The sequence below is a fragment of the Typha latifolia genome, chromosome 12 (assembly GCF_019914945.1).
Source record: "Typha latifolia isolate L0001 chromosome 12, TyphaL0001v2, whole genome shotgun sequence".
Classification (NCBI taxonomy): domain Eukaryota; kingdom Viridiplantae; phylum Streptophyta; class Magnoliopsida; order Poales; family Typhaceae; genus Typha; species Typha latifolia.
In genome coordinates this window covers 1,464,935-1,479,903 of record NC_133097.1, presented here as the reverse complement: position 1 = coordinate 1,479,903, position 14,969 = coordinate 1,464,935, and the positions used below count along the sequence as shown (strand labels likewise).

Genomic DNA, 14,969 nt, shown 5'->3' with positions numbered 1-14,969 from the left:
CCTCTTGCCGGTGTATCAATCCTCCGGCAGTCCCGAGAGAAAACGGTAAGAACTAAAGAAAGAGAGAAGGGGAGAGAGAGAGAGAAAGAGAGAGAATGAAGTAGAGAGAAAGAGACTCACCGACGAGTAGAAGGCCGACAGCAGTTCTTCCCAGCAGTCGGTGGCTGCTGGGGAACTAAAGAGAGTGAGAGAGGGAGAGTTAGAGAGAGAGATCAAGAGAATGAGAGGAGAGGAAGGAGAAAATAACATTTAGATCTTTCAGTATATCTAACGAAATATTCACTAATGGTCCTTGGATCAAGTTTTTTCTCTTATGGATTATAGATCCTTACTTCAAATGGACATCCCCAAATACGCATGTCGCAAACTCAGTTTCCAACCTTTCAATAATTCAAATGGTGTCTTTGAGACAGCCTTGGTTAGAACTCAGTTTAATATATACACTGTCGTCTTGAGTACATTAGTCCGCCATTAGGAAGATTGGAGCTACTAAGCATACTCCGCACCATGTCAGACAATGTTCGGTTTCTTCTTTTTGCTACACCATTCTGATCCGATGAACCAGACTTGGTGTATTGGGCAACTATCCATGCTCTTGAAGAAACTTAGCGAACAGATCAGGTGCTTGTCCATCTTTAGTGTATCTATTTATAGTACTCTCCACCTCTATCTGATCTCATAATCTTAATTTACTTTTCGTATTGTTTCTCAACTTTAGCCTTAAATATTTAATACTTTATTCTTATTATGAAGCAAGTAGAGATATATCTGGACTACATATATCAGTATGTATGATTTTTAGTAAGTCTGAACTACTATTGACACCTTTTTTAGATTTGTTGGTCTACTTTTCCTTAATACAGCTCACACATGTCTTAGAATCAGTGAAATCTAGATTATTAAGTACTTTATCATTCACTAATCTCTTAATTCTTTATAGGGAGATATGCCCTAATCTCTGGTGTCATAACATAGAGGAGTCCTCATTAATATTACATTATTTAGTGCCAATGTAAATATGCATTAAACTATAAGTGATATTATCTTGCAAACTAATACTATAAAGACCGTTAGACAAAATATCATTCCCAGCACAATCAGAATTATAAAGTAAACTGAATGACGTGTTTGAAAAATTAAAAGAATATCCCAATGGTACAAGTTTAGAAATTGAAATCAAGTTTCATAAAAAACTTGGAACATAAAAGATCCTATTTAATTGTAAAACAAAGTAACTACTTAAAATTAATAAACATGTTCCTATAGCGTCCACATGTGAGCTCATCTTATCTCCAAATAAAATATGTTGCTCACTTCCCACTTGCTTCCTTAGGTTTTGCATACCCTACAAGAAGTTTGCAATATGAATTGTTAATCCATAGTCAATCCACCAGGTGTTAATATTAACATTAACCATATTATATTCATAATAAAAAATGAGGTTGGATTACCTTTATCCTCAAGCCATTTCTGAAATGTGGCACATTCTTTTTTCATGTGTCCTTTTTTTACGGAAGAAACACTTGGCCTCTTACTTAATATCATACTGGGGTGGTGTTTTACCCTTCCCCTTCCAATTAGCTTGAGTTTCCCCTTTCTTACGGGTTGTAGTCAGCATTTCACTTTCACCTAGCTCTATCACCAGCCCTCTTCTTCTTGAACACACATAGTCATTAACTCATTGATTGGTCATTTTTCTTTATGTGTGTTGTACGAGATCTTGAAAGGCTCATATTATTGTGGGAGAGTGTTTAGAATATAGTGCACTAGGAAGATTTTGGACATCTCAACCTCTACTTTCTTGAGTTAAGTCACAATGTCCTTCATCTACATGATGTGTTGGCACACACCTTTGACATTAGTGAGCCTTAGAGAAGAGAACTTCATAATTAGAGTGCTTGCTAAAACCTTTTCTAAAGTGACGAATTGGTCATCAATAACCTTAAGCAAGTCTCAAACGTTTTCATGTTGATCCACTAAACCACGAATATCAGTAGATATTTTGGTCTTAATGAATACCATGCTTACACGATTGGATTGCTCCCATCATTCATAAAAGTGCAATGTCCGTTGAAGAGATTGTAGCAGTGATTGCAGGTGGTTTATCTTTTCTAATTACATAATCAATGTCCATCCATCCTAGATAACAGAGAACTCTCTCCTTCTAAACTTTATAGTTATCCCCTTTTAATTTGAGAATATCACAACGATATCAGATAAATTCTTAGGTCATGAAACTGCATTCTATTACATGCTTATGTTAAATTGAGGCCTAAATGATATTATGTTTTACCAATGTAATCATGCGTGAAAAAATGAATCAAATGACATAAAATTTGCCTTTAGGATAAATTATATTTCAATAACATTTATTATTCTCTATAATAGAGTCTTTCAAAATATATTAATTCATAATGCTATAGGTACATTATGAGCATAGTTTGATATTTTCTACTGTTTTAATTAAACTTTATGATAAAAATATCAAATTATCACTTAATTCATAATTACTATGGGTAAGTAATGAATAATTTGATATTCTATCCTAATTAATTATTTAAAGATAATAAAAATTCATGTGGAATAAAAATTATTATATTCAAATAATTAATTAAAATTAATCATATTGCATATATTATGCATATTATGTAATTTCAAAACTCATCCAAAATTGTATGCATTAATTTAGAACATAAATAATAAATCCATGCAATACTTAATGAGCATAATCAATCAATTTGCACAATTTAATTCATCTTAAAATTACATATATTATTCTTAGCACAAATAAATAACATATGCAAGCAATATAAAATAATGCTTAAGAATTAAATTCTATAATTATAGAAATCTCAAAACTATCATTTTCCTAAGCTGCAAAAAGAAATAGTATTATCGCAAAATGATAGGAAATGCCATTTTTCGTAAATTTTGGTCATCTTTAATCTCCATCCAGGATCACACGACTTAGTATAAACCTAGAAATTCCTACACCAAAACCCGGCTTAAATTCAATGTTTTGATGCAATTTTTTAAACCATAGAATATTTAGCAAATTTGTATCCTAAGGATCTCTAACTTTATTTTTGCATCAAAAACAACTAAAAAAGAAACTTTAATTTATGACAAAAATCTTGGTTGCTAATAGAGAAGAACATAGACATTATTCATAAACACTAAGGCAGAGATTAAGCCTTGCTATGATACCAAATGTAAGAATAAAAGAATACGATCCAAAATATAGAATTAAACTCTATAAAGGATCGAAACTATAAAACAAAAAACTAAAGATCATCATACCTCCAGCCATTGGCGTTCAAGTTCACACCTTAACTTGTGATTTTTCTCACATTAGCTTTGGCTTTTTTAAGCAAACACTCTAAATTGATGGTGTGGCTTTTCTAAATTGAGTGAATGAGCTCAGGGACCACCACTATATATAGCCTAGCTCCCGTCAATCTTTATTACTCTGAGTTACCATATTGAAAACAAGCGTTCATCTCATGAGAATATTTTTATCTCAATCAATAAGAAAACCTTCATCTTAATCAACGAGAGAACCTTCATCCAATCAATGAGAAAATATTCTAACCATCATGAATATTTGGTATAAGAGAGGGAAACATTCGGACCATAATAAATTGGGTTAAAAGAAAAAATACTTACTGTTAGATTTTTAATGTTGGAAAATATGTACAAAATAATCTAAGTAATTTTATACATGTTTATGAGCATATCTGCATGTTTTGATAAGATTTCGACTAAACATTTTCAAGTTTTAGAGAAGATAAGTTACCGCGTTCACACCATGTTTGAATGCGAAATCAAGCATTCGCATATATAGAGAACGTGTCTTGGTCGTTTGAATGCACTCGGGCTACATTCGAACGCACTCGGGCTGCATTCGAATGCACCGACGTAACATGTAAGTTTTTGGATTTCCGAGAGTTCTGTTTTAACTTGGATTTGTCTTTATCTTGTTAACCTATATAAGGGTTTGGATGCTCTTACACTAATGAGATTGGTGATTGTTTTTAATGAGTTCTTTGAGCTACAATGTTTTTTCACCAACAAGGTCTGTCTATTCTATAACGCATCAAGCTTTCATCTTAAGGGTCATCTAGACAAATGATCAATCTCAAGGGTTATTGAGATTGAAGATCAATCACGAAAATAGTGAATCATGAGATCCAGCAATCAAGATTGAAGAAAACATAGTAATGGGGATCGATGGTTGTTTTGTAAGTCAATCTTATAACTATTATAATTTAGTGATTGGTTTTGATCTAAGCCATTAGATTGCCTTTATCTTTCTAGGAATAGATCATAGTAGTAGAAGCATCCCGATCTTCCAAACCCTAGCCTCCTTCCTCCACATGCAGCCACCTTATATTACGGCCGTCCACCACCACCCTTGACTATCCGCCACCCTCCAATGACCGTCGCAACATTGGTTATTTATCGTTATACCATATCTGATCTTGCTCAAATATTTTAACCATAACTTTCTATTCGGATCTCCAATTAACTTTATTCCAAAGCCATTAGATCCGAGACTTTGAAGATTATTACTCCTCAAAATCTTAGGATCATCCTATAAATGGATCATCCTAGATCTGGTTTGAAATAAAAAAATAAAAAATTTGGAGAAAAAAAAATCCTGCTAGTTCAAATGTTGGGGTGGATAACAACAATTTTAAATAGAAAACCAAAAATCATAATAGTAAAATTTATTGTTTTGAATGTTCTGATTTTGGACACATCGCATAGGAACGTCCGAATCGGCACAACAAGAAGGGTAAAGTGATACGATTCGGACTTCACCGATGTCGTCTCGAGCATGGATTCACTTTAGGAGTGTTTTTATTTCATGTTTTAGTGTTTAATTTCCATTAAAATAAATTTTCTGTAAGTCGCGTTCGAACGCGGGTGGAGTGAGTTCGAACGCGGTTTGTGAACGGGGTTGTGAACGTGGTGAAGAGAATGTACTGTGCGTTCGAACGCACTGTGAACGCCTGCATCGCGTTCGCAAATACCGACAAGCGCGTTCGATTGCACATTCGAACGCCTGCATCGCGTTCGCAAATCCAGAAGAGCCAACTCGGTGCGTTTGAACGCGGTCGGCGAAAATTATGTTTTAGGGTTAATGTGAGTTGTTGGTTAGCCTATAAAAGGATGTGTAGGGCAACCAAAATTATCATTGATTATTGAGATTGAGTTTTGCCTTGCCTCCTTCGTCTTCTTCGCTCCCGTTCTCTCAATCCCCGGCGACGCCGCTTCTAACCTCCCTCGTCCGGCTAATCACCCTAGTCCCTTAGGGGTGGCCCTCTTCTCCCCCTTCGTCCAATCTATCCAACACTTGCCCTAAATCCTTCCATCAACCACAACCCTTCCACCATCACTTTTCACCGGTGCCACCACATTAACGCCGGTCCACCATCCACCATTACCTAGGATCTCGTGCCTCCATCCACGGATCCAAAACAAAGCATCCTGACGTTCGTCCACTAAACGAACGATATCTCGTGATCCCCAACTCCGATTCGCCTGAAACTTAATTTGTTGGAAAGCTCTTTTCTAGGGCGACAATATATCAAAATTTCACATCAATCCAATGGCAGAATATTTTGGGATCTTATTTCAAAGTTCCGTGCCAGATCAAGAATTGGAAGAGATCGATCTTTAGCCCTAAAGGAGAGATCGTATCAAGCTGGTATCAGAGCCTTAGCCCCAAAGAGAAGATCGTATCATAAAGCTATGAAGATCACTTGAGATGACTCAGATGAGTCGGATGATGATTCTAAGAAAGACCAAGAGAACTATGTAACTTTACCTTCTCTTTTTTTCATACTAACTCTATTATTGATTTTGGTAATACAAATGAGCAGGAAGTGTTACCACCTGAAGACTAAAAACTTGAGATATAAAAAACATATAACAATTTATACCTAGAGTCGTTCAATCTCAAGAAAAGAAACTTAAGACTATTTTAAAGATTCAAAGTAATTGAATCAGAAAGAAATCAATTTGAGGAGATGTACAAAATGGAATTTGAACATGTCAAAACCCTTACTCAACAACTCAAAGAAACTAAAAATAAGATAAAGACCGCAGAAGCTGAATTAGAGTAATTATTGAAGGATGTGATGTTTCTAAAAGGAAAGAACAAACTAGACGAGATTTGAAAAACTCAAATTTCTAGAAAAGACATGTATGGACTTGGATACACCGATAATTCAAATAATAACAAGATTGTTTTTGTTTTTGCAGGCATCCAAAAAGGAAATAACTTAAATCCAACTTTTCCACCTACAAAGCAAACATGGACTAACTTTACAAAGTCAAAGTTGAATCAACAACGTGGTGAATCTTCAAGGGTGACAAAGGTAAACATGAGAAACACTACTCAATAAAAAGTAAGTAGAAAAATGTTTATACCCACATGTTTTCATTGTGGCATTCTAGAGCATATAAGACCTATTGTAAATTATTACAAAAACCTAGGAGTGCTTTCATTTATGGGATGAAAATTAGATAAGTTTGGGTTACGAAAGAATACATCTTGGCACTCTTTTAGGGTCATGTTATCAAGTGATCTCTTAATGGGATATGCTAGCTAAGGAGAGTATAATTGCTTATTTATAGTCCCTAGCTATGTGCTCTGTGTATATCTGATTTTAGTAGTTTAGAATGTGTGATTTTGATTTTTTTTTTCGGGTTTCAAGTTTGAGTCATCTATCGTTTGGTTGGTTCGCAAATCTTTTGATTTATTTTCGTTTTAGTCTACATATGAGTCTTCCTTTAATTTTTAGAGCTTTTAGAAAATTAAAAAAATATAAAAAAAATTGGTGCACTTCTAGATTCAAAAATATTTTCTAGATATATATATATATGACCTTCATTTGATTATGAATTACTATAGTCAATTTTGTCATGTTCAAGTATATTATTTTATTTCTAATTTATTCATCTTCTTCTGTAATAAATAAAATTTAATGCATTCAGGAAATGTGTATATTCTTGAGTGAGCATAAATTCATGAAATATTTTCTTAGGTAGCTAGCTCACTATTAATTGTGATTTGCAAAGTTTGAATTCAATGAAAGATCAATGAAAAAGGGCTATAATGAGTTAGAGTGAAGAAAGTCATCTTAATTAGAGTCTAATTTGACTTAGTACTTTGCTTGAAAATTTAAAATAGCAAATTTATACATTGTTCATTATGTACTACAAGAAAATGGTTACCTACTTATGTGAGAAAGCTATCATAACACCTATATGGTTTAAGTGATGAAAATAATATAGAAAAAATTGCTGTCAAGTTTGGAGAATAAGTTGAAAAGTGCATCAATTGATACTAAGTCGTTTTGACTACCGTATTGCATTGCATTATTGTTTAATAAGAAAGCTTATTTAAGAAGTGTCTCATCTTGTCTATGCTCAACTTGCATATATATTCTGTTATGATCAATCAATATTAATTTTTAATTTGTGTGTGATACATTAGAGTTGAACATAATATGCTCTTAATGGCTTAATTGATTTGTGTATGACTTATTTCATTTGATTGACATACTTATGTCTTGAATTTATCTCTGAAATTTTGGAAGTGCATCTGCAAAAATATTTAGGACATTTTGGAATTTTTTTTTCTGACAAACTTTTTTTTTAAAAAATTCTAAAGTTTTTGAGGATCAAACTTCGGGATTGCTTCACTTTTTCGCAAGGTATGATTTGTGTTTATTTTCTTCACGTTAGAGTTTCAAGTTTGTAATCTTTTAAGCGATCGAACGTGGTAGAATCAATTGTGGCGTGGCTTCTTGGTCTCATGTGATTTTTCTTGAACCAGAACTATCCTCTTGTTAGTGAATAGCCTTTGTCAATTTGAGCCAAAAAGGGAGAGAGTGATTAGAGAGTCGAAATAAGGAGTTGTAGGAGTTTCGGGGAGTGAGTTTTATTTGATATGTTAATTATGCTAAACTGTGTTTGAATGACTTATTTGCTTATCTCTCTAGTATGCTAATTGAAGTGATGTTTATTAATGTTTAGATCATATATGCTTATTGCTTGTATGATCACTTTACTTCAAGTTATTTTTATTTGATCTTGGATTGGTATGTTACTTTTGTAGGTCGGAGGTGTTACATCTTTCAAACTTATGTTGCTAATTTAGAATTCTTTGTAATTTTTGTAAAATTAAATATTTTTGTCACAAATTGCCAAAGGGGGAGATTGTTAGATTTTTAATGTTGGCAAGTGTGTACAAAATAATATAAGTATTTTTATACATGTTGATGAGCATATCTACAAGTTTTGATAAGATTCCGACTAAAAATTTTTAAGTTTTAAAGAAAATAAGTCACCGCATTCATATCGCGTTCGCATTGCATTTGAACGCCAAATCAAGCGTTCGCACATACAAAGAACGCATTTTGGCCGTTTGAATGCACTCGGGCCACATTCGAACACACCCACATAACATGTAAGTTTTTGGACTTCCAAAAGTTCTATTTTAACTTGGATTTCACTTTATTTTTTTAACCTATATAAGGGTTGGGATGCCCTTAACCTAATAAGATTGGTGATTATTTTTAATAAGGAGTTCTTTGAGATATAACGTTCTTCCATCAATAAGGTCCGTCTTTTCTACAAGTACGAAGATTTCGTCTTAAGGGTCATTTAGACGAATGATCAATCTCGAGAGTTATTGAGATTGGAGATCAATCATGGAAAATAGTGAATTGTGAGCTCTAACGATCAAGATTGAGGAAAACAAAGTCGTGGGAATCGACGTGTTATTTTATAAGTCGGTCTTATAACTGCTATAAGTTTAGTGATTGATTTTAATTCGAATTTGGATTCGTGGCTTTTTTTTCGTTTGGATTTTTTTATGTAAAAATCTTGGTGTTCATTTTTACTTTACTATTTGATATTTATTCCGTATTTTTTTAAGCAAATAATTAATATAATTGCTTATGGTTTAGTTACATACCCATGGCTAGATTTTTTCAATTACATACTCTTCTGCCCACGTTATGACAATTAGATGATAACAGAGATGAGTTACCCCAGGCCAAACACTGATCATTCTAGGTTCAATGGCACGGCCATGGCTCGAAGTGGAACAGCCATGGTCAGTGTCACCCCGAACTTCTGTCATGTCCACCTCTTCGTCCACCTTCCAATCAAATTTTTGCAGCAATGATCCAAGCATCAGGTGCACCATTCGGGAAGCCAATGGCAATCCGGGGCAAATCCGCCGCCCGGCGCCGAACGGCAACAGCTCGAAATCCTGGCCGCGAAAGTCCATCCCCTTATCCAAGAACCTCTCCGGGATAAACTTATCCGGGTTTTCCCAGATTTTCTCATCCCGGCCGATAGCCCATATGTTCACGAGCACGCGTGCGCCTTTCGGGATTGTGTACCCTCTTAGTTCTATCGTTTCCTGGGCTTGGCGAGGTAGCAAGAATGGCACAGGGGGGTGAAGCCGGAGTGTCTCTTTAACGACGGCTTGGAGGAAGGGGAGTCGCGGGATGTCGGATTCCTCCATACCTCTTCTTCGTCCAATCACGCTCGCCAGCTCGTCCCGGGCTTTTGCCATCGACGTAGGGCTTCGTAGCAGCTCCGCCATGGCCCATTCCACTGTGCTCGAGGTCGTGTCGCTCCCAGCGGCGAACAAGTCCTAAGAACGCAATAAAACTCACTTTCAATCCCTTATATTAAGGATCTCTCTCTCTTACTATAAGACAAAGCAGAGGACGACATTAACATTGACTACCAACTTTTGTTTTCATTTGTTAAGATCGGATGAAATAAATTTGCACCGATATCATGTTTTAGTTATGAATTGGCAGATGTTAATTATACCGTTAATAGTGATCTCGTGATCTGCCGGTCGATTCCATCTTGAATTTGGCATTTGAGGAGTGCATGCAACATGTCGGTCCTTTCTTCTGACGGCTCTTCATGATTCTGACTTCTCTGCTGCAGATGTCGGCGGTCGATCTGTTCGTCGAAGATGTCGTGAAGTTTCTTGATAAGTGCGGCGAGCCGTCGCCGCCGGCCTTGCAGATCCACCGCCGCAAGAATTGGAAATAAGTCGGAAAGATTAGGACTTGCGGCCACTCCCATGATCTCCACCACCACATCCTTGAACGTTTGCGACGACTCCGAGTTTATATCGGCGAGATCGTCCGAGAAGATGGTGGTGGATAACAAGTTGAGGCTCGTCGTGAACGCCGCTCGGCCGACTTCCACCGGCGACTCCGATGCCGAGCATTTTAACACGTAGTTCAGAAGCACCTGCACCTTTTGTTGCCGGAGGGATCGGAGAGAATCGAGCTTTTCCAGAGTGAAGAGCTCCGCTTTGCATATTCTCCGGAGGTTTCGCCATTTGGCAGACGGCGGCTGCCACGCGATCCCGAGCTCGTGATGGCTGAGGGCGCGAACGGCGTCGGGGACCGACCGGGCCGCAAAGATCTGGTCGTGCTTCTGGAGGACGTCTTTGGCGACGTCCGGCGAGGAGATGACGACTGTGATGATTTGACCGAGGCGGAGGGATATCAACGGGCCGTAGGAGTTGGCGAGGCCGGCGAAAGTGTGGTGGGGCTTGTCGCCGAGCAAGAAGAGGCTTCCGACAATGGGTAGTGGTCGGGGGCCGGGTGGAAGTCGGGAAATGGAGGTGGATCTGCTGCCGAAGAAGAAGAGAAGAAAATAATTCACGGTGAGTGAAGCCAGCAACAGCAAGAATAGAGCATTCAACAACTCCATATTGAATGCATACCTTCTATGAGGGAATATTATGACATATAATGTAAAATATTTGGCTACTAAATCTAATACATACCTTTTGATTGGGACAAAGTTCCAACTTAATTAGATATAAAAATAATAATAAAATAGTTGGCTACTAAATATGATGCGACATGCAGCTGGCATTAGTACAATTATGCCCATCTGACTGGTCACACTGTCACCCGGTGAGACATAAAGCATCATTAAGTTACATCATGAAAACATTAGCTTTAATGGATACAGTTATTTTATTTACTTAGTTAGAATCTTAGTAGGTTAAAATTTAATTTAATTAGTTAAATTCAGATTTATGCAATTTTGACAAAATATTTGTAGAATATTCTAAATATCAAACCAATTAATAAGGCGTCAACCTCCATATCTACAACTTTGGTATTTACGACTTCTCCAAATTCAGAATCTATCTATGGAAAAATGAAAGATTAATCCAAGAAGATAAGGAAGACTAGTTTAGTTAAATTTGTTTTAGACTTTTTGATTTAATCTCTATAAATAGGACCTTATTACTTATATCTTAGGCATGCTTGGAATAAAATATTAATTAGTTTTTGCCCTAGCATCTCTCTCAACTAGGCCACTAGCCTTTACATCTCCCTCCTCCTCCTTTACCAACCAGCGTCACCTTTTCCGTTGGCATGGTCTCATCTAGCTTCTAATCTCCCTCTGCCACCAATCCCCCTAGTCTCGTAGGGCAGGCCTACTTCTCCCCTTAGTCTCTTTATCTTAATCATCTTTACCTCCTGTACGGTTTTTATCACAGTTGTAAGCCAATCATAGCATTCAACCATCTATTGCATCCACATCCGCAAACCACCACCACGATCATCTATTGCCGAGCCACCTCTATCAACTACTCGGCCTTCATCCTATACCTAGGAATTTATGCCTCCACCCAAAATCCCAAATCCCATGCAGACCTGAATCTCAATCGCTACGAATTGGATCAAGCCAGTTCGTAACAATTGGTATCAGACCTGAATCCTTGGACTGTCATAGCTACCACAAGATTGAAGGCATCAAGGCAAACGAGCAACCAAGGCTTGGACATAGACCACATGGCTCTATCAAGATCGCCATCCCCACCTCGTCCACGAGATCCCATGGAGTACCTAGCGAGTTTAGCCAATCTACCTCAAGCCATAGCTTTCATGACACAGGCGATAAGGGAGATGAATGCAACCCTTATGGACATGAACCAAAGGCTTCTAGGGCGTACACCTAAGCATACCAACCATGGGGAAGGTAATTAAGGCGGCACACTGACGAGAGCAAGTGCAGCCATCGAACTAGATCAAGCCATGGCAACGGGGGTTGAACTTGTACTAAGGGCACCTGCACAATATGACGAAGGACCACCAAGGTATACATCACAATCAAAGGAGACCTTGCTACTGATAAAAATGAAACTTCCTCTTCAATATCTGAATCGGTTGTAGGAAAGCAGTACCCGCAAATTCACGAGATATTCTCTCGTAATTAGATAATTATGAAACTAGGGGTGATCGATTCTTAAATTCAGACTGCAACTAGGACAAAAATATGCAAGTGTGGGGGTGATGGTGGTGGTGACGGGTGGAGGTGATGATAGGGTTAGGGATGATAGTGGAGATAATGGTGAATAGTTTGTGGAGTTCAGGGGATAAAAATGAAAGGGGGAAAAGTGATTGAGATCCCAAGAAGGAGAGAGGACTCGATAGACGAGAGAGGTTAGAAGAACATCGACGTCGAGATGGCGCACGGCTAGGGCTTGAAGGAATGGGAAGGGAGATTAGGATAGAGAGGATAGAAGGAGATAGAAATCAAGATTCATTCATCATAATCTTTTTGGTTGCTATCCACACCTTAAGAGGCAAACCAAACAAGTCAAAAATGACAATTATTAACCCAAGAAATAGTGGATCCTCGCCAACCACGTTCAAACGCACAAATTGTATTCTCTGTCGATGCGAACATATGCAAATGTTCGCACACGGGCGTTCGAACGCACAATTTGCATTCTTTGTCGATGTGAACGCCTATAGGTGTTCGAACACGCCCCCTCCCAAGTTCGAATGCGACATACATAAACTTTATTTTTTCTAAAATAAATAACTAGTACAATAAGAATAGACTCCAGCAAGGTGTATTAGCCCACCAAACTTTCCCCACCTTGTCCCCAAGGTGCAAAGTCGGGGAAACACTCCAAGATGTCCTTCTCTTGCTCCCATGTCGCCTTGTCGGATGGTTTGCCAAGCCACTCGACTCGGATCTCCATCTCCAATCTAGTACCATGACGTCGTCAGCGCCTCGCAAGTACACGACCTAGCTCCACATCCGCTGTCTCCTCCAATGGCTCAAGTAGAACTGATCCCATGACCTAGTGATCTCCAATTCGCTCCCTCAGCAATGAAATATGAAAGACCGAGTGTTCTCTTGACCCCTTGGGTAGCTCCAAGCGATTTGTTACCGAACCGATACGCTCTAACACTCAAAATAGACCGAAGTAGCGATATGCTAACTTCTAGTTTCGTAGTTTCGCATCACACGTAGGGTCACCTGTCGGTACGGTTGCACCCTCACGAACATCGAACTGCCAATATCAAACTCCTGCTCCCGGTGGCTGCGATCATAAACTTACTTCATACGGTTTTGAGCAAGTTTAAGATGGGCACGCAACCTCCTCAATGTGGCATCTCTATCCATCAATGCCAAGTCCACATCCATTCGATCCGTAGATGCCATACGGTCATAGGCGCATAATGTCAGAGCCATCTGCCTATACACCACTTCGAACGCAGTCATGCCAATACTACTGTGGTGGGCGGTGTTGTAAACCTACTCCACCCATGGTAAGAACACCAACTAGTGTCTCGACATCTATGCCACAAAGCATCGCAAATACTGCTCAATGCCTTAATTGACCACCTCGGTTTGGTCGTCTGTTTGTGGATGGTAGGCCCAACTGAAGTTCAATCGAGCCCCTTGCAACTTGAAATACTCCATCCAATATTCACTAACAAATACACGATCATGATCAGAGACAATCGTGTGTGGCATACCATGCAACTTAGCAACATCTCTCACAAAAATTTTAGCCACCGACTTGGCTGAAAATAGATATGTGACAATGCAGAAAAATGTGCATACTTGCTTAATTTGTCGACCACCATAAAAATAACTAAGTAGCCACCTACCAGTGGAAAACCTTTAATAAAATTCATAGAAATGTCTTCCCAAACACGGTCTATCATTGCTATTTTTAATTCTTCAAATATTGTAGTGGCTTCCTCCGTCCATCTAAAAGAATCCTTCCTCAGCAATGAAGTGAGAGGAGCAGTGATCTTGCCATACCTGGCGATGAAGCGGTGATAATACCTGGTCAATCCCAAGAAGCCAGGCAATCATGTGGTAAAAGTAGGGATCGGCCAAGCTGTCATGCACGCCAACTTTTGAGGATCCGCCGCCACTCCTTCCGTTTTGATGATGTGGCCTAAATACTCCACTTGTGGTATGCCCCACAGGCACATAGACTTTTTAATCTTCAGCTGATTTTTCTTTAACAAATTCAGCACATCCTCTAAATGTCGCAAATGCTCCATTTCAATCCTGCTATACACGAAAATGTCATCAAAGAATACCAAGACATATCGTCGCAGCAGAGGCTGAAAAATATCATTCATGAGGCTTTGGAAAGTTGCTAAAGCATTGGTGAGGTCGAACGACATCACCCGGAACTCGTAGTGCTCATTCGGAGTCCAAAATAAGATTTTCTAAAGCATTGGTGGGCTCTCATGTCAAGCTTGTGATACACTTAATTAGGATCTTTTCTTATTGCATTAGGTGTTTATTTTTATTAAAATAAAATTTTTGTAGGTCGCGTTCAAACGCAGGTGGAGTCGTGTTTGAATGCCCTTATGAACGCATTGTGAATGCCTTGTGAATGCCTGCATTTGTGAACGCCTTGTGAATGCCTACATTCGAACGCCTTGTGAATGCCTGTGTCGCGTTCGCAAATCTAGAGAAGGGGCTTTTTGAGTGTGTTCGAACGCGATCGGGCGCGTTCGAACACAATCGACGGGAATCCTCTAGAATTAGGATTTAATATTATTTTAAGACTTGTTGGCTAGCCTCTATAAATATGTTGATGGAAATCAACTTCATAATACTATTGGATT

The 14,969-nt window shown here is 38.2% G+C and overlaps 1 protein-coding gene across 1 annotated transcript; it reads right to left on the bottom strand.

Annotated features, from left to right (window-relative positions):
* Positions 1-8,911: 8,911 nt before the first annotated feature.
* Positions 8,912-10,808, bottom strand: LOC140798492 (geraniol 8-hydroxylase-like). The gene is given in 3 exon segments (XM_073152338.1): positions 8,912-9,157; positions 9,159-9,682; positions 9,868-10,808. Coding segments are annotated over 3 exon segments (1,500 nt in total). The 5' UTR covers positions 10,771-10,808; the 3' UTR covers positions 8,912-9,084.
* Positions 10,809-14,969: the final 4,161 nt, after the last annotated feature.